The sequence below is a fragment of the Marmota marmota genome, unplaced genomic scaffold, assembly GCF_001458135.2.
Source record: "Marmota marmota marmota unplaced genomic scaffold, marMar, whole genome shotgun sequence".
NCBI classification, from domain to species: domain Eukaryota; kingdom Metazoa; phylum Chordata; class Mammalia; order Rodentia; family Sciuridae; genus Marmota; species Marmota marmota.
Window position 1 is genome coordinate 13,140,097 of NW_026000222.1, and position 18,286 is coordinate 13,158,382.

Sequence of the window (18,286 nt, forward strand, 5' to 3'; positions counted from 1 at the left end):
TGACCTACTTCAATTCCCAATCTGTCCTCACTTCTTTCCGTTTCATTATTGGTCCTAAAGAGCTCTGTTCAATTATCTGACTTCAACCACTCTCTAGCCAGGGGCTCTTCGGGACGAAAATGAAATAAATTGGTTAGAAATGGCTCAGTATGTCCTGTGTGACTCATCTTATCCTAAGGGACAAATCCCAACCTGCATGGAGTTTAGTCTGGCGAGGGAGGCATAGCCAGCCCACCTGTCATAGAGAACAGTGAAATATTATTTATTTTTGGTGCTGGGCATTGAACCCAGGTGCTTGTGCACACTAAGCATGGGCTCTGCCCTTGAGTTACACCTCCAGCTACAGATCACAGGAAGGTAAGCTCACATTGGGAACTCAGGAAGAGGGATCCATGTGGGTTAGGATATTTATAGATGGACTTGTGGAGGGACAGAGTTGATTGGGCCTTAGAGAAAGGAGAGTGGAGCTCCAGGTGTGGGACTCTTAGAGTGAATGCACTGGATTGGGGGAGAATAGCAAGGACAGTTTGATTGGAAAAGAAAAATGGAGGAATGGGGCAATGGAGTTGAGTAACAGGGTGGATTACAGGGGGCTTGGGAGGACCATGAAAGCCTGAGAGAAATGTTTAAACTTGATTCATTGAGAAGGGACTTAACACAAGGGAAAGATGGGAATGCAATATTCCTTTGTCACACACCCTCACTCCACGGGGCAGGCACCCAGGGCTTACTTGGGAGAAGCACCCAAGTAGGTTCTCACTGCAGATCCTTTATGCTAAATATATTCTCTCGTCTGAACATTGTTCTCTCATCCCCTTTTCCAAGTTTCCTACCCTGGGATCCTGGAAGAAGGATGGCCTTACTTCCAAAATAAAGGCATGCCTTGGAAGAAGGAGGGAGGAGGATTTAAAAAGCATTGGAAAGAGCTGGGGATGTAGCTCAGTGGTAGAGTGATTGCCTAATATGTGCGAGGCCCTGGGTTCCATCCCAACACTGGACCAAAAAAAGTGTTGGAGAGATAGGTTGTTTCGGAAATGCCTAGTGAGAGGAGGAGGTGGGTTGGCTCAGGGGAAGTTGTTCTCCAAAGACAAGAGTCACCACTGCTGCAAAGCCAGGATAGGGGTTCTAAGTTTTGGAGGCATCAGCAGGGAAACATGGCTCTGGAGGAAGAGGGGAGCTCACAAAGCATAAAGAAGGAGAGGAGGAAGGTGGAGCACAGGTAGAGTCTTAAGGAATGGACGACTGTAGTTAGAGCAGGGGAAAAAAGAGAAAAAGTGGTGAGATTTGTGGAAGAACAAGAGAAAACCCCCTGAGAAACGCGGGTTCGGGTGCAGGCAGCTAACAGCCTCTGGAAATACAGAGTTAAAGGAAGTTAGGGAAGCAAGCAAGCTTTGGATCTTCTGCTGAATTAAAACGAATTCACGGGCTGGGGATGTGGCTCAAGCGGTAGCGCGCTCGCCTGGCATGCGTGCGGCCCGGGTTCGATCCTCAGCACCATGTACAAAGATGTTGTGTCTGCCGATAATTAAAAAATAAACATTAAAATTCTCTCTCTTTAAAAAAAAAAAAAAAAACAAAAAAAAACGAATTCACATGACATACGATTTACCATTTTAAATGTACAATTCAGTGGGTTTTAGCATACTCACAACTCTGCGTAACCATCACCAATATCTAATTCCAGAACATTTCATCACCTCCAAAGAAACCCTGTACCTAAGGCAAGAAGTTATTGGTGACCTGAGAAAGCAGTCTTCTCAGAGGGTCACTGACCCCAGTGCAAGCTGTGCAGAAGGCAGCGCGTTTGGAGGCAAAAAGGAGAGAGGGTGTTGAAAACCAGGGTGGTTGAGTGAAATGTGGGGTGAGGGGCCGGGGTCTTCTTCTGAGAGGGCTGAGAGAATGGTGGAAGTGTGAGTTCAGCAGCTGCTTTTCCAAGCTGTGGTGGCTTCCAAGAGGAGGTAAGCTTGGGGTTGAGTGAGGAATTCAAGGGGACCCTGAGACACCAGGGGCTGCTGTAGCCCCTCGGGGTGGAGGCGTGCTGGGGCGGTACCTGTTGGGACCTCACCTGCCAGCCTGTGCTGCTGTTTGGTGTCCTCAAGAGCGTCGCTCAGCTTCTGGATCTCGCCTTGCAGGGCCGCGTACTCCATCCTGGCTTTCTCCTTGAAGGTAATTTCGAGTTCCCTCATCAGGCAATGCTGCTCCTCCATCTCCACCTCCTTCTTCAGGAGGCTGTTCTGCACCTGCGCCAGCTTCTTCTCCAGCTCATTCAGCATTTCATCCTTTTCTTGGAGTAACTGAGGAGAGCAAAGTGGGGGTGCTGAGAAAGGCCAGGAGCCGCCGCAGGTGAAGTCAGCCGGAGATGGTCCTGAGCCCTTATCTGAGCCATGTTCTCGCTAGCCTAGATGCTGCAAGGTCCTCCCCTTCAGGCTACTCTCAACGCAGATAAATGTTCTGCTTCTGCTCAGAACCCTCCACTGCCTTCCATCTTACTTAGAGAATGGTGAGATGGGATGCGCATGATCTGGTCCTGCCTTGGCCTTGTGTCTGGCCTCACCTCCTGCCATCTTATCCCTCGCTGCTTCAGGGACCTCTTGGAGTGCTCCCAGAAGATCCACCGTGGGGCCTTTGGATTTTGCTATGCTTTCTGCCTGGAAGATTCTTCCTCAAGACCTAGCCTGGGTAGTTCCCTCTTTTCATGCAAATCTCTGTCCAAATGTCACTATCAGAGAGGTACTTCCATTACCACCCTGGGTAAAACAGTTTCAGGAATTATCAGTCCCTAACTTCCATATATCAGCATGACACATTAATTTCATTATTTATCGTCTGTCTCCCCACACTGGAATGGGAGCTCCAGGGTGGCGGGGACACTGCATGCTTCATTATATTCTCAGTGCCTACAACAGTGCTTGGCATATTGTAGTGCTCAAGAATATTTTTGAATGGATAAATGGATGACTCAGCGCTCTTCATCCAGGCTCTTGGTTTAGTGTGGCCATCTCTCCAGACACCTCCATTTTGACTAGTGGATTTCCTCCATGCCTGGAAATACAGAGTTTTAATGACTGGCCAGTCAATCAGCTGGATTATTTTTAAGAGCTTGGATAAAAGTTCAGAGTTGGAATAGTGCTGGCTATAAAAGCTTGCACCGGCTCCCCAACCTTTCTGTTTCTAGTTCCATTTCCAGGCTCTTCCAGGAACTTGATTTATGTTGGCCAGTTACTGATCTTCGAGGGCGGAGCTCCATTAACATTTTCAAACTACCCCATCTGTGTATTCTTAGGATATTTTTAATTTTCAAAGGTGAAATTCACAGTAAGGCTACACATTATTTTATAGCATTTTCTTCTGCTATCAAGTGCTAAGGTAAGGGAGCCATGCAAGAAGGGAGTCTCACACTCTCTTGCGGCCTTGCAGTGCTGGGGAAGAACATTTTTCTTATAGCTCTTATAGAGTTGGTGTCTCTGTTATGACCCCTGCATGGCCATGTCCTTTTATTATGTGCATAAGAAATACCAAGGAAGCACTGGAACCGTGCCTGGGCCCAGGAGCCCTCAGTCTGTCTCTGCTGAAGGTTCTGAAGCAATCGCAGCAGGTGGAGACCCCAGAATGGGCAGATCCAAGGCCTGGCCTCACACCTGCCCCCGAGGGCTCCAGGGAAATGGGCCTCACCTTCTCTTTCACGATTGCCAGCTTCTGGGTCTCAGTGAACTGCAGCTGCAACTCCTGCAGCCGGTGCTGCAGGAGGGCAGACTCTTTGTCCTTCCTCTCCATGTGGGTGGACGTCTCCTCCCGCAGCCCATGCAGGTCCAGCTCCAGCTTCATCATGTCTACACGGGGCAGGATGGGGTGGCTTGCTCAGAGGAACCTCCACCTCCTTCCGGCTCCTGCTGCCCACCAGCCCTGGCTTTACCCTTCATGATGTTTTTCTTCTGTTCTGACACGGCCTCCAGTTCCGTGCTCAGGTCCTTCACGAGGCTCTGGTACTCCTCCACGTGCAGGCACTGGCTGTCTTTCTGTTCCTGCAAGTGCTTCAGTATCTGGCAGTAAAAAGAGCAGGGCAGGATGAGGACATGGGGGAAGAGTGCTTTCTAAAATGCCAGATGCCCAGAGCAACCAGGAGAGGCAGGAGGCTGGGGAGCAGGGTGGGAATGACTGCGGGTGGTATGTGTTTCTTTTGGGATGTTGAAAATGTTCTGAAATTAGAGAGTGGTGGTGATGGTCGCCCAACCTTGTAGATATACCCGCCCCCCAAAAAGGATGAATTTTATGGTTTGTCAATTATATCTCAATTTAAAAAAGTTTTTGAAAAAGAATGATTTTAAAAAAGAATATGGCAGACTTCTCATGCCCACACAGAATGTGCACAAAAGACTAGTGTGAGTCCCCTGCAGTGCCTGCACTGGGTCACTCCTACTCCTTCCTCCCTGCAACAAGCAGTCATTGATGGAGCATCTACTATGCACCGGGCACTGTCCTTGGTGCTGAGGACAGTGGCGTGAAGAACACAGATGCAAGTTCTTGCCTTCTGGTGGGGTGAGGCAAAGAAAAATGAAATATTGATAAGCACCACGGGAGACAGAGGAGGGCAAAGTGGGCGTGGAGGTGTGGGGGTGGGGCAGGGCACGTGTGTTGCAATTTTAGGAGATGGATTGGCTTCATGGAGAAGGTGGCCTCTGCGCAGGGACTTGCTGGAGGAGGGGGAGCGAGCCATGCTGTATTTAGGGGAAGGCCTTGCAGGCCAGTGGCAAGTTCTTGGAGGGAGGACACAGGGAAGCTTAGTGGGGTTAGAATGGGGCAAGGGATGGGGAGGATAGAGGAGAAGGGGAGGGAGTTCTGGGTGGTCACATGGTGCAGGGCTTGGAGTTCCTCTGCAAGAACTTTGGCTTCTCTGCTGGAGGTCGGGGAGAGCCTTCTTTCTAACCCAGAAGGGACAGGAATATGTGGCTGAGGATCAGCAGCTGCTCTTCTGGGCATCAGAGGATGCTGGGGAGGGTTGTCTGTGTGGTTTCAGAGTTGACAGAAAGAAGAGCTACAGCATGGAGACAGAAGAGGCAGCAGGAGAACTACAAGGCCATCACCAAGTGACGCAGCGCAGGCACTGCAGGGACTCGAAGGCTCACACTACTCTGTGCCAACTGAGGGAAGAAAGAGAGCCACTGGAAGGATCCCATGTAGATCGTTTCATTCCTAATAGCACATCCAGGTAGTGTGAAGGCGTGGACAGGAAACACAAAAAGGTGGGGGAAGGTATTTTACAGGGAAGTTTGAATCATTTCAAAAGATGGGATGTCATGAGGTCTTGCCGTAGGTCAGGATGTGAACAGCATGGAACTGATCTTTAAAATGAATATTGTCAGATATTTGTAGTTCCAAGGAAGAACTACAAAGTTGAATGCCCTCCCATCCCTTCATTCATCCAACTTTCTGGGATTAGGAAGTCCTGGGAAGGGAAAGAGCCTCTGCTTCTCCCACCAGGGGATCCCTTGGAGCACTTTACTCTCTCTGTCCCCTCTGCCCCATGGCAGCATCCTGCCTTGACCTAAGCAGGCGTATCATTGCCTGCCACACAGCATGGTCGTGAGTAGCTGGCTTTGTCATCTACATTAAGTTCAGGCATGACCTCACCTAGGGACCTGACCAAGTTTTGACTATGAGTTCATTGGATCTTGCAGTTTGTTTGCATGGTATAAATGCTTATCCATTATTAGAACCAACCGTTGGCACTGCTTTGAAGTTTACAGAATCTTCGAGAAAAGGTAATGAATTTGCATTAATAATCTTTTCTAAATTTGTAACTTTTGAACTCTGGCCAGACACTAAAAGCCTGGATGGTCCTTCTTCATCTGCCAAGCCAACAGGAGCGCTGTCTTTTTTAGAAGCTCTGTTTAGAAATAGGTAGAGAGATAGGTGCAATTCCAAAATCTAATGATGCCACAATCTTGGGGACTTGGCATAGTCCCAGTATCCTTGTGGCAGGGCCAATGGTCCCATAAATATAAAATAAAATATAAGTTATAATATAAACATAAAAAATAATCAGAAAAACCTGTTTATCCTTCTCCCACCAGGCACAAATCAACCAAAGTGCCCCACCTTTTTGATGTCCTCACAGTCTTCTGCGGTGCAGGGAGGATGTCTGTGGGTAGCTGTGTAAGAAGCAAAGTCTGCTTGTAATTTTATCAAAGCCTCTTCACGCTCCAGAACCTGCAAACGAGAACAAGTCAGGGTGAATGATCGATGCCACTTCTTTTTTTAAAAAAACAATTAATTTGTTTTAATTAGTTATACGTGACAGTAGAATTCATTTATGTACTTCTATATATCATATATAGATGGGATGTAATTTCTCATTTTTCTGAGTGTACATGTTGCAGAATCATATTGGTCATGCAGTCATATATATATATATATATATTACTGTATATATATGCATACAGTAATAATGTCTGTTTCATTCTATTATCTTTCCTATCCCCACATCCCCTCCCGTCCCCTCCCCTCCTATCACTTCCCTCTATCTAATCTAAGGTAATGTTATTCTTCCCTAGTGACTCCCACCTTATTGTGAATTAGCATTCGCATATTAGAGAAAACATTTGGCTTTTGGTTTATGGGGTTGGCTTATTTCACTTAGCATGATATTCTCCAAGTTCAACTATTTACTGGCAAATGCCATAATTTCACTCTTCTTTAAAGCTGAGTAATATTCTATTGAGTATATATGCCACATTTTGTTTATTCATTCATCTATTGAGGGTCACCTAGGTTGGTTCCATAGTTTAGCTATTGTGAATTAAGCTGCTATAAACATTGATGTGGCTGCATTACTGTAGTATGCTGATTTTAAGTCCTTTGGGTATAAACAAGGAGTGGGATAGCTGAGTCAAATGGTGGTTCCATTCCCAGTTTTCAGAGGAATCTCCATACTGCTTTCCATAGTGTTTGCACCAATTTGCAGTCCTACCAGCAATGTATGAGTGTGCCTGTTTCACCACACCCTCACCAACATTTATTGTTGCCCATATTCTCGATGATTGCCATTCTGACAGGAGTGAGATGAAATCTTAGAATAGTTTTTATTTGCATTTCTCTAATTGCTAGAGATGTTGAACACTTTTTATAGACTTATAGACCAATGGTATAGAATAGAGGACACAGAGACAAACTCACATCAATATGGTTATCTCATACTAGACAAGAGTACCAAAAACATTCACTGGAGAAAAGATAGCCTCTTCAACAAATGGTGCTGGAAAAACTGGAAATCCATATGTAGCAAAATGAAATTAAACCTCTATCTCTAACCCTGTACAAAAATCAACTCAAAGCAGATCAAAGACTTAGGCACTAGAACAGAGACCCTATGCCTAATAGAAGAAAAAGTAGGCCCAAATTTTCACTACGTCTTTTTTTAAAAAAATATTTAATTTTTACCTGGACACAATACCTTTATTTCACTTATTTATTTATTTTTTTATGTGGTGCTGAGGATCGAACCCAGGGTCTCGCATGTGCGAGGCGAGTGCTCTCCCGCTGAGCCCCAGCCCCAGCCCTCACCACGTTTTTTATCGTTGCTGTTTTTGCAGGGTGTTCCTTTCTGCAGCCTAAGTGTGTTGCATTGCTCTGTGATTTATTGTGCACGTCCTGTGGGGTGGGCAGGGAGAAGAAATTATGCTCTCAATCTCTTATCAAGGTTATCTAGGCACAGAGAGCAATTTGCATCAAGTGCTTGGGCAGCCACATTCTGGAACTCCATCCTGAACTTCTTGTGGGGTCCACTTTATGAGACAGAAGACAAATCTTGGAGGCCACAGTGGAGACTTGTGTCTAGTTGATCAGAGGACAAGGTAGGTTCAGAGTTTGAGAATTAAGGAAGGAGGTTCCTTATGGGGTGGATGAAGGTCTATGTACTTTCTTTTAAAATTTTTTTTTAGTTATAGATGGACACAATATTTTTTATGTTTATTTATCTTTATGTGGTGCTGAGGATCGAACCTAGTGCCACACATGCACCAGGCAAGTGTTCTACCACTGAGCTACAACCCCAGCCCTGTTTTTTCTTTTTGAAAATAAAAAAAAAAAACATGAAATTTTTGTCTCATTGCCGTGATTTTTTGAAGTCGTTGAAAAGAATTCAAACAAAACCCAAACCTTGAAAAAATGTAAAAATCTCCGCATTATTTTCTCTACCCTCTTTCAGTTCCACAAAGGGAGTATACTTTGCATTATGATAAGAGATTTAAAGAAACAGGATTCTGTAACTTATTCTCAACCATGTATCACAAAGATCTGCTTCATCCTTTTTACCACCTGCATAATAAGCATAACTCTTTCAGCATTTTTTCTTTCTTTTTTCTTTTTGGTTCTGGGGATTGAATTTAGGGGCGCTTGACCACTGAGACACATTCCCAGCCCTATTTTGTATTTTATTTAGAGACAGGGTCTTGCTGAGTTCCTTAGTGCCTCATGTTTGCTTGGGCTGGCTTTGAACTCGCTATCTTCCTGCCTCAGCCTCCCAAGCCGCTGGGATTATAGGCATGTGCCATGTGCCTGGCATCTTTGAGCATTTCTCTTAATCTCTTCAACCATTTACCTACTGATGGGTACTTAGGTTGTTGTGTGAGAAATTTTGAGTCTCTTTAGAATCTCCAACTTAATACAAAAATAGCTCCCTAATAGCATGCCACAGAGAATATGAACAAAGGGTGAGGGCAGGTATATGTGACATTGTTGAAAAATATTTACTTTTTAGTTGTATTTGAACCAATACCTTTATTTAATTTATTTATATGTGGTGCTGAGGATCAAACCCAGGGCCTCGCTCGTGCTAGGTAAGTGCTCTACCACTGAGCCACAACCCCAGCCCTTATCTGTGACGTTTGAGGATTCCGAATGAAATAGATTAATTTAGGTGGCTCTTTCCCTCCTCTCTTTCCTCATAGTCTCAATATGGGTCTCTCAGAAAAATGTTCTAGAATGAGGAGCTTACCAAAGCATTGCTGCAGGCCAGTTTATTTCGAAGCTCCTGGATTAGATCATCCTGCTCAGAGACCTTCTGCCAGACTTCAGACAGTCGCTTCATGGTCTCCTGGTGCTCTTGAATCATGCAGGGAGAAGGGTATAGACGCACCTTTGAGTGGTCACCCTTGTTCTCAGGCTCCTGGGATATTTGAAAACGATGAGTTAGTTTTGTTTGTAATTTGTGAGTTAACTTCCGAATTCCATGAGCATGGAAAAGCATGTGTTCATATATGGGAAGCATGGTTTCCCCAACAGAAGAAAAAAACAGTCACTAGTGCAGACACAGGGCCAAAAGTCCATCTAGTTATAGGAAAATGTTAGCCCTCCGGGACTCAGGTCCTGTCCTTGGTGACTGTCTGTGTCACCACCAGGCTTCTGGGTGCCCTTCCAAGGATACTGTATGATATTTGTGCATACATAGGTGTGTATTTATGTAACCCCACTCGTTTCCTTACACAAAAGAGTTTTCTACATACTGTTCCAAACTTTGTGTTTTTCACATCAGTGTTTGTAGATCTATCTAATAATACTTTTAAAATCAATTCTAAATCAAACAAGTAACCATGTCTATGTTATCTTTCTGAAACACTCTACCGTGAAGACTAAATTTCTTTGACCATTACATCTTTCTCCTATCTCTCTTGACTTTCCAGAGATGACAAACTGTGTGTATCCATCCAGAATTTATTTATATATTTACCTACTATAAAAGAATCTATAGAGTATGGATCATGTTGGCTTTGTAAAGCACAAAGTGGATTTTTTAACTTTACAAGATTTCTTAGGGATTTATCCAAGTTGGCCCTAGTGCTTCTCTAATGTCTTTTTAAAAAATTGCTTTTTTTAAAAATATTTTTTTTTAGTTGTAGATGGACACAACATCTTTAGTTAATTAATTAATTAAATTAATTTATTTATATGGTGCTGAGGATTGAACCCAGTGCCTCACCCATGCAAGGCAAACGCTTAACCACTGAGCCCAAACCCCAGGCCCTAAATTTTTTTTTTTTTTTAAATTATTTATTTTTTAAGTTGTAGTTGGACACAACATCTTTATTTTATTTATTTATTTATTTTTAAGGGTCGAACCCAGGGCCTTCCTTGTACATGCTAGGTGAGCACTCTATTGCTGAGCCACAACTCCAGCCCCTTAAATTGCTTTTCTATGTATTTATCCAGTATCTTAACTGATGGCAATATAGGTTATTTCTAATATGAAACTGAAGTGATTACTTTTGTCCATAAATCTTTGAGTACTTATTTTGGTAAATGTGTAGATTAAATCCATAGATGTAGGAGCTGCTAGTTCATATTTAAAACTTAGATGTTGAACAATTGTCCTTCAAAAGAAACTGTAATAGTAGATACCCGTTAATTTGTTTTCTTTCCAAGAGCTGTATTTTTTTTTGTTTTAAAAATATCTATCCTAGATCATCTGAAATCATGCATGAAGGTCACTACCTTCCCAGTTTTCTGCACTGATAATGGGGTGAACTAATGCACATAGGAAAAAAAAAAAGAGCAAAGAGTTCTAGTTTGCATGGTAGGTTCGTTTCCCATTAAACCTGCCTCTACCTGAGCCTTTCAGGCCAAGTTAGAAATAGTTCATGTTCATTGAGCGTGAAAGCTGCACATGAGCAAGCTGCAGAAAGGCCAGTCAGAAATCTAAAATTAACCACAAATGACATTTGTGTAAATAATTTAGTGTCTAAGAGGGCAAAGGCATCAAAAACATAACAGGAAAGTTAAAGAACAGGAAGAAGATATCCATAGGTTTTAATATCTTTTTAATACTTTGGGAAGGAAAATGGAAATTGATTTTAAAAGTAATAGAAGAAAAATTCTCTGAATCAAAGAAAAGTGTAGATCTTCAGATTAAAAGAGAGTTAAGTATTTTGAGGGGCTTAATGAAAGATAAAACATCCTTCACCTAAAAACCTCTCGAGTTCAAAGAGATAAAGCAGATGACCTACAGACAACAGAATGACATCCCCAAACTGATCTTCAGTACTGGGTGGTGGGAGACCATGCAGCACTGTCTTCAAAGACTTAGGGGAAGGTGCTTTTGAAAGTTTATCTATCCAGCCAAACTAGCATTCAAGAACGATGTCAAAACAAACCTCATCCAGACATGAAAGTATGGAGAAAAATTTCCACTCACAACTGTTTCTGAAAGAATTAAGAAGAAATTATTACAGCAAAAGGAAAAGTACACTGAAGGATAGTACACTGCTGGGCACAATAATGTGTAAAGTTTGGGTTTATTTGTGATCTTAAAGGAGTAGACATTTTGTATGTTATAGGAACAGGTGAAAATATAGGTGAAAAGCTTTTCAACTCATATTAGGATAGCAAAATTCAGACATCAGTATGAGACGAGAGCACAAAAATATAAGCCATAAAATAATCCTATTTCTGAAAATAAATGCAGAGAATAAAAATTTGACACTTTTTTTTTGAACTGGCTATTGATCTCAGGGGTACTTAACCACTGAGCCACATCCAGACACCACAGCAAGACACATCCAGTCTTGCTGAGTTGCTTAGGGCCTAGCTAAGTTGCTGAGGTCGGCTTTGAACTCATGATCCTCCTGCATCAGCTTCCCAAGCTGCTGGGATTACAGGTGTGCACCACCATGCCCAAACTTAAATAGTTAATTGTAAGTAAAGCAGTTTATTAAAATAACACATCATGAGTAGAATTTATTTCAGGGACGTAGATTATTTTGTATGTTTTGAAAATCTATTAATCTGATTTCCTTCATTAAAGGATAGATGTTCATAAAACATCTGGTAAAATTCAACATTCATTTCTGATAAACATTCTTATAAGCCAGATATAGTCATACTTTTAATCTGAAAAAGGACATTAAACAAGAAGCCACAACAGGCATTATGCTTAACAGTGAAATACTAGGAACATTTCCTTTAAAGTAAGGAGCAAGGGCTGAGGCTGTGGCTCAGTGGTAAAGTGCTTGCCTAGGATGTGCGAGGCACTGGTTTCGATCCTCAGCACCACCTAAAAATAAGTAAATAAATAAAAAAGTTAGGCATTGTGTCCAACTACAACTAAAAAAATTTAATAAAGGAGCAAAACAAAGATACTGTGTTCTACATTGTTCTGGAAGTTCTAGTTGGTGCAGTGAGATAGAAAATAAGTTGTATAAACTTAGAAAGTAAAATCAATTTGGAAAAATCCAAGATGTTCAACTAAAAACCCCATAAGAGAACTCAGTAGGGTGGCAGGCTGAGAGAGGTTTCCTACTCCTCAGTAGTAATTCTTAAGATTAAATATATAAAAGTTCTTACTCATAAAACTAATGGCAACTATAACATATCTAGGAATAAACTTAGCAAGAAGTATGTGAGATCTATAAAGAAAAGTATAAATCTTAGTGAAAGGGTACATCCGAAAATCAGAATAAAAGAACAAATATGTCACATTCCGAGGGCATGCTAATTTCCCCTAAATTAATATATAATGTGAAAGTCAGTCAATGAAAGTCTAAATTTCATCCTGAAGAGATGTACAAAAAATGGCTAAGAAAAATTTGAAATATAGAATAATGAATGAGGACTGGCTCTAAAAGGAGCTATAAAGCATGTTATTGGTTAAAGTCACTAAAAAAACTCTGACACCTGTAAGAATCGGAAAGTAAGAGCAAAAGAAAGGTACCCAGAAAGAGCTCTGTGTATGGAAGAATCAGTATTATGAATTGGTACCCAAACCAGTGGGGAAAAGTTGGGATGTTCAGCTAATGGTGTGGGGGCCATTAGAGATCCACTTAGATAAATAAAAATCAGAGACATCTAATTATATATAATGATACATATATATGATACATATATTCCAGATGGACTAAGGATAAAAAAACATAAAAATGCAAAACTTATAAAAGTGCTAAAAGAAAATATGAGATAGACTTTCATAATCTTGGGAGTAGAGAAGAAAACCTAGGATCTATAAAGAAGGACTGACAGATTCAACTCTACAAAAATTATAAAACTTCTGTATGGTGAAAAGTTCTACTCATAAAGTCAAATGAAAAGTTACAGATCACGGAAAAAAATATTTGCAGCATCCGTGATAAAGCATTATTACCTGTAATATATTAAGAAGTCCCTATAAATCAACACAAAAAAGACTAACAATCCAGTAAAATATGGGTTAGGGATGAAAACAAATAATTTGTAAAGCAAAACTCCCTATGACCCATATGAACAGTGGTCAATTCACCCTCACATGTGGAGGTGACCGATGTGTCTCCCAGATTCCCTTTGGCAGTGAAGAACTTGCTGGCCCAGCAGCTGCCAAGGGCTGCTGCCAGGAATCAGCCCTTTCTGGGGATTGCCTGGGCTGAGGAAAACCGCTTGCCCAAGGTCACACCTCTCCCAGGGGCAGCCCACATCCAATAATTGATCAACATGGAGGTACAAAGGCCAGGTCCCGTTTGCTGAGCTTAAGACTGCTCTGGGGTTGCATCCAGTCCCACCCCACCATGGAGTCGGCTGAGCCTTTGTTGAGACAACACAGCCCGACTTCTCTGGCCATCTCTTGTCCTTCCCCCTTCCTCTAATGGGGGTTAATAACACCAGCTGTCCCTAAATGTCCTGCATGCTCATCTGTCTTGGAGTCTCCTTCCTGGGGAACCCAACCGGTGACTATTAGAACTAATGAAATGAAAATTATATAATAAATACTAAGCAATCTGTATTTGGGGTAAAAATGGGAGCCCATAACCCACTTGAATCAAAGTGTGAAATATGATATATCAAGAATTATGTAATGTTTTGAACAGCCAACAATAAAAAATTAAAAAAAAAATACTAAGAAAACTCCCCCCTCCACTGCCCCACTCCTCAGTTTAGCACAACTTCAAAAGACTAAAAACAGTGTGAGAAGGGGTGGAGGGGGAAAAACTCTATTAGTTATTGTTGACAAAAGCGTAAACTTGTGACATTTTTTTGTATATAATTTAGAAGTATTTTTAAACATTAAAAATAAGCATATCCCGTGACCTAGCAACCATGCTTTGGAAATTACCCTGCAGAAATAAGGATGTTTATTACAATTTGTTTGTAACAGAAAATAAAAAAAGTCAATAGATGGTACATCTAGAGGATACAAGTAGTAATGAATATTGTTAAGATATGCATTTTAAAAGCTAGTTATGCAATCACATTTATAATGCCCATTTATGTAAAAAGAGAGCCCTGGCCACTTATATATGTAACTACATCACGGAAGCCCTGGGGTTCCCAGCGCAGTGACAGAAGGGCAAGGCAGGCTGAGGGTTTGGATTTCTGGTGAAGGACCATTGAAGGGAACCATGCTGGGGCCGTTCTGCTTGCTGGGCTGAGGAGCCTGGTGTGCGTCCTACCTGACTGATGAGCCCGCTGAGCTCGCCTTCCAGCATCTTCACTTGGCACTCCAGCAACTCGATGTTGCTCAGAGAAGTCTGGTATTTATCCCTGTAGAGATTCAGGCTCCTTTCTAGGGAGATGATCTTGTCCCCGGCCAGGGCAAGCTGCTCCTGTGCCAAATGGAGCTTCTCCCCTGCGTTCTCATGATTTCCCATTTCCTCCTCATAGAGAATCACCTGTTGGTGGAGGAACAAAACCACACAGAACCCGTGAAGCATCTAACCAGTAAAGGGCATGGTTGTCAGACCCTAGGCAAAGCATTCCCAAGTCTAAACTGGAAACCCGGATGAAGGGAATAGGTGCACTGCAGATCTAAAAGCCATGCGTGACATCAGGATGGGAATGATTAGAAATAGAAAAGGCGGTCCTATTTAGAACCAGGGACCATGCCTATTGCCCCCTCTGGCTGGCATGTGGTAAGAACACAATAAATACTTGTTGATGAGCAGGAATGGATTTGTACTGCTCCATTTTTTTTTTTTAAAAAGAGCTTGAAATGCCAGTGTTTTTTTTTTCCCCCTAGGAATTCTCTAGAGATCTAATTTGGAAAATGTAGAGTCCCTCATGTACACTGGACCACAACAGTAAAGTTCCCAAGAGATGGTGGGGAAGCACAAACCAAAGATCCCCTGAGATTTTCATGATCCTGATTTAGATTCCTTTTCTTCCAAGTCAATCAATTAATCATCCATCTGACAGATATTTATTGAATGCTCATAAGCTCTACTTAGGTGCAGAGGGGATATATGCATATGAGAGAGTTAAAAACTCTCATAACCTTGGGGGGATAGAATTTAAAATTAGCAAACAACTGTATATAATTGAATGTGCTAAATTGTATGGTTGGAACTTCATGTCTTCAAGGAGTGAAGAGAAGAAGAATCATCATGGGAGACTTCATATTGGTTCCAATAGTCCAATGCTGATAGAACACATTCCATAAATATAAGCTTATTAAACTCATAGCCTTCCTGGACTTATTTAACTTGCCTCTCTATGTGCCTCCTGGAACTACCTCCTGAACTAACTACATACATGTATTTATATCCTGTCTTAGGGTTCAACTATTGGCCGAACCCAACCCTAGGCAGCAGTCTGATGCTTCTGTGTAACAAAGCACTGGGGGAACTTGGCAGAACACCTCAAATAAATTTTCAAATACTAAGCCAGGCGCGGTGGTGCATGCCTGTATAATCCCCATGGCTCTGGAGGCTGAGACAGGAGAATTGTGAGTTCAAAGCTAGCCTCAGCAATGGTGAGGCACTTTAGCAACTCAGTGAGACCTTGTTTCTAAATAACATACAAAATAGGGCTGGGGATGTGGCTCAGTGGTCGAGTGACCCACAGTTCAATCCTGGGTACCAAAAAAAAATTTTTTTTCCCCAATACTTTCTCAGTGTGGGGTCTGCGGCAGTGTCCATTACTTGCCAAATCCCATATCTATCCTCTTCCTCCTCCTCTTTAGTAGCAGAACCTTGACTTCATTGGTGCAGCAATACCCCTCTAAAAGCTCCACTTTTCCCAGGCTTCCCAAGAACTAGCTATAGCCATGTGACTAATTCTGGCCAATGATACATGAATGGAAGTGTTGTGCAGGGTTTCTGGAAAGTGTCCTTAAAAAGGAGTGTGCCTTTCTTTCCATCCTCCCGTTCCTCTCGATTATGTGGAACAGGGATGTGATGGTTGGAACTCCACCAACCCCTGCAGGTGACCTAGACAACGGAAGCTATGAGCAGATGTGATGGCAAAACCTGGACTCTTTTGTGGAACCAGCCAATTTTAACACAGTTCCACTTTAGCTTTATGAAACTATGGTTTATGCTCACAGTCTTTGTCCCAAATTGCATGTTGTAGAATAACTCTCCTTTGTCCTTCCCTTCTCAATTCTTTTCAGCAAATTCTCACAGTAATCCCTTTAAAAAAATTCTGTATCTCCAAGGTCCCTCACAAACCCTGGAGATGGCCCTTAAGCAACAGCACCATCTGAAACACTCACTGGGATTTTCTTTAGATCTGGAGGAAGAAAATGCCAAGGGGAAACCCCCGGATATAAATTTGCCTATCCATTACACAGAACCACGATTCTATTGCTGTTAGTGCTACTGGCTTTAGTTTTGCTGCATCAAGTCTTTTGAATTGAGTCTTGGGATTCTACAGGGATGCTATTCTTTGGTTGGAAAGGTATTGCCCTGGAACATGAATATAAATGAATGTCCAGAATATACTTAAGCTAAATTTATAGGATCTAAAACGCCAGTCCCCCCAAAATGATCTGCACTCTCAATGATGGAATCAGACCCAGCGTCTGGTTATCTTATCAACTGTGTAGGCACCAGGAATTTATAATCATCAGAACCTGATTTTTTCTAAAAATAGTTGATGTAATGGGTCTCATATCTTTATTTTTCTCTAATAGCCCTTGGCGACCTAGACTCTTTTTGCATTTAAATTGTGATGGTCATGGAATGAAGAAGATGGGCTCACCCACGAATAGATGCGCTGTACATGCTTGCTTCCCACAGACCCACATGTCTTAGCCCTGGAGCTCTCATGTACTTATGCCATCCTGTTTAGTTTCCTTCTGCTCAGCTTCAGAAAGATCAAGAATTAAAGAGGGAAAGTTTGTAAAACCTGCCTGAGATGTTGCAAAGTTCCCCCCTGTAAGCCCCGTGTTTGCTTTCTAGCAGGGGTGGCCTGATTTCTGCATCTCCATAGTTAAGCTCACTGTACCTCATCTTCTTTCAGCTTGCAGTGATGGTGCAGTATAACCAGGTCAGATGTCTGCTTCTCCAAGATGGACTGGTACTGCAGGAGGGAGCAGTAGGAAGTCTGTAATTCATCGGTGCGAAACTCTAGCTCTCGCTGAAGGGCCAGCAATTTTTTCTTCAGTTGCTGGAGTTGTCTCAGATGACACTCTTTCACTGACCCAAACTCCATCAGGGAGTCCTCGAATGCTAACACCTGGGCTTGCTGCTTCTTCTGCCGTACAGAGAGAAAAGGCTTTAGCTTGTCACTAAGAATGCAGTTTTTCATCTGTTTAATTGTTCACATACACCTATCTACCCTCTTTCATCTTTTCATCCACAAAGAACTTACTAAACATTTCATTTTGTTCACAGGGAGATATGGCATTTCATATTCCCACTCTGTAAGAAGGATTCAAAAGAAAGAATAAAAAGACGGTTCTTACCTGTCAGAAAGCTTCTTGTGAGGTCAAGAAAAAACACAAATATGTAAAGGATCTAGAGAGAGATATGTAATAACATGCTAATGTTTTGACCTCACATATAAAGTCAAGGTAATTGATTTGGAAGGAAATGGATTTTTGGGTCATGGTTCTTGGACCAAATTTGGAATACCTGGGTAAAGGAATACTGAAAGGAGTCAAGGGTTTCTTAGGGGTTCTGGAATACTGGAGAATGGGGTGTAGAGAGAGGGAGATACTGTCCACATGTAGGCACTGCCTCTGTCTCTACCTCCTGAAAGCAGGTGTGACCTTGGAGAAACTGAGTGTGCATATGTGTGGGGTGATTTCCATCTGCCAATCCACAACCTACCTGAAATGCTACTAGACTCACCCTGTAACCATCACATAACATCATTTTATGACAAGTTAATCATAATAGTCCATCACTGTTAAGAAATACAGTTCAATGATTTGTAATCAATTTATAGAACTATGCAGCTATCATTACAATTCTAGTTTTAGAACATTTCCATCATCCCTAAAATTCTCTCCTGCCCATTTGTGGTCACTAATGTCTCTACCCCCACCTCTAGGTAGCCACTGATCTACTTTCTGCATCTATGGATTTGCCTTTTCTAGGTGTTTCATACA

General features: G+C 42.3%; 1 protein-coding gene across 1 annotated transcript in view; it reads right to left on the minus strand.

Moving 5' to 3' along the window:
- Positions 1 to 17,427, minus strand: part of Pmfbp1 (polyamine modulated factor 1 binding protein 1) — a 30,418-nt gene extending 12,991 nt beyond the window's left edge. The window contains exons 1-7 of the mRNA XM_048792573.1: positions 17,179 to 17,427; positions 14,406 to 14,624; positions 8,993 to 9,163; positions 6,097 to 6,207; positions 3,914 to 4,040; positions 3,673 to 3,830; positions 2,066 to 2,294 (exon numbers count right to left, since the gene is read on the minus strand). Of these exons, the coding sequence (XP_048648530.1) occupies positions 2,066 to 2,294; positions 3,673 to 3,830; positions 3,914 to 4,040; positions 6,097 to 6,207; positions 8,993 to 9,163; positions 14,406 to 14,624; positions 17,179 to 17,385 (1,222 nt within the window). The 5' untranslated portion in view covers positions 17,386 to 17,427. The remainder of the gene's footprint in view (positions 1 to 2,065; positions 2,295 to 3,672; positions 3,831 to 3,913; positions 4,041 to 6,096; positions 6,208 to 8,992; positions 9,164 to 14,405; positions 14,625 to 17,178) is intronic.
- Between the last annotated feature and the right edge of the window lie 859 nt (positions 17,428 to 18,286).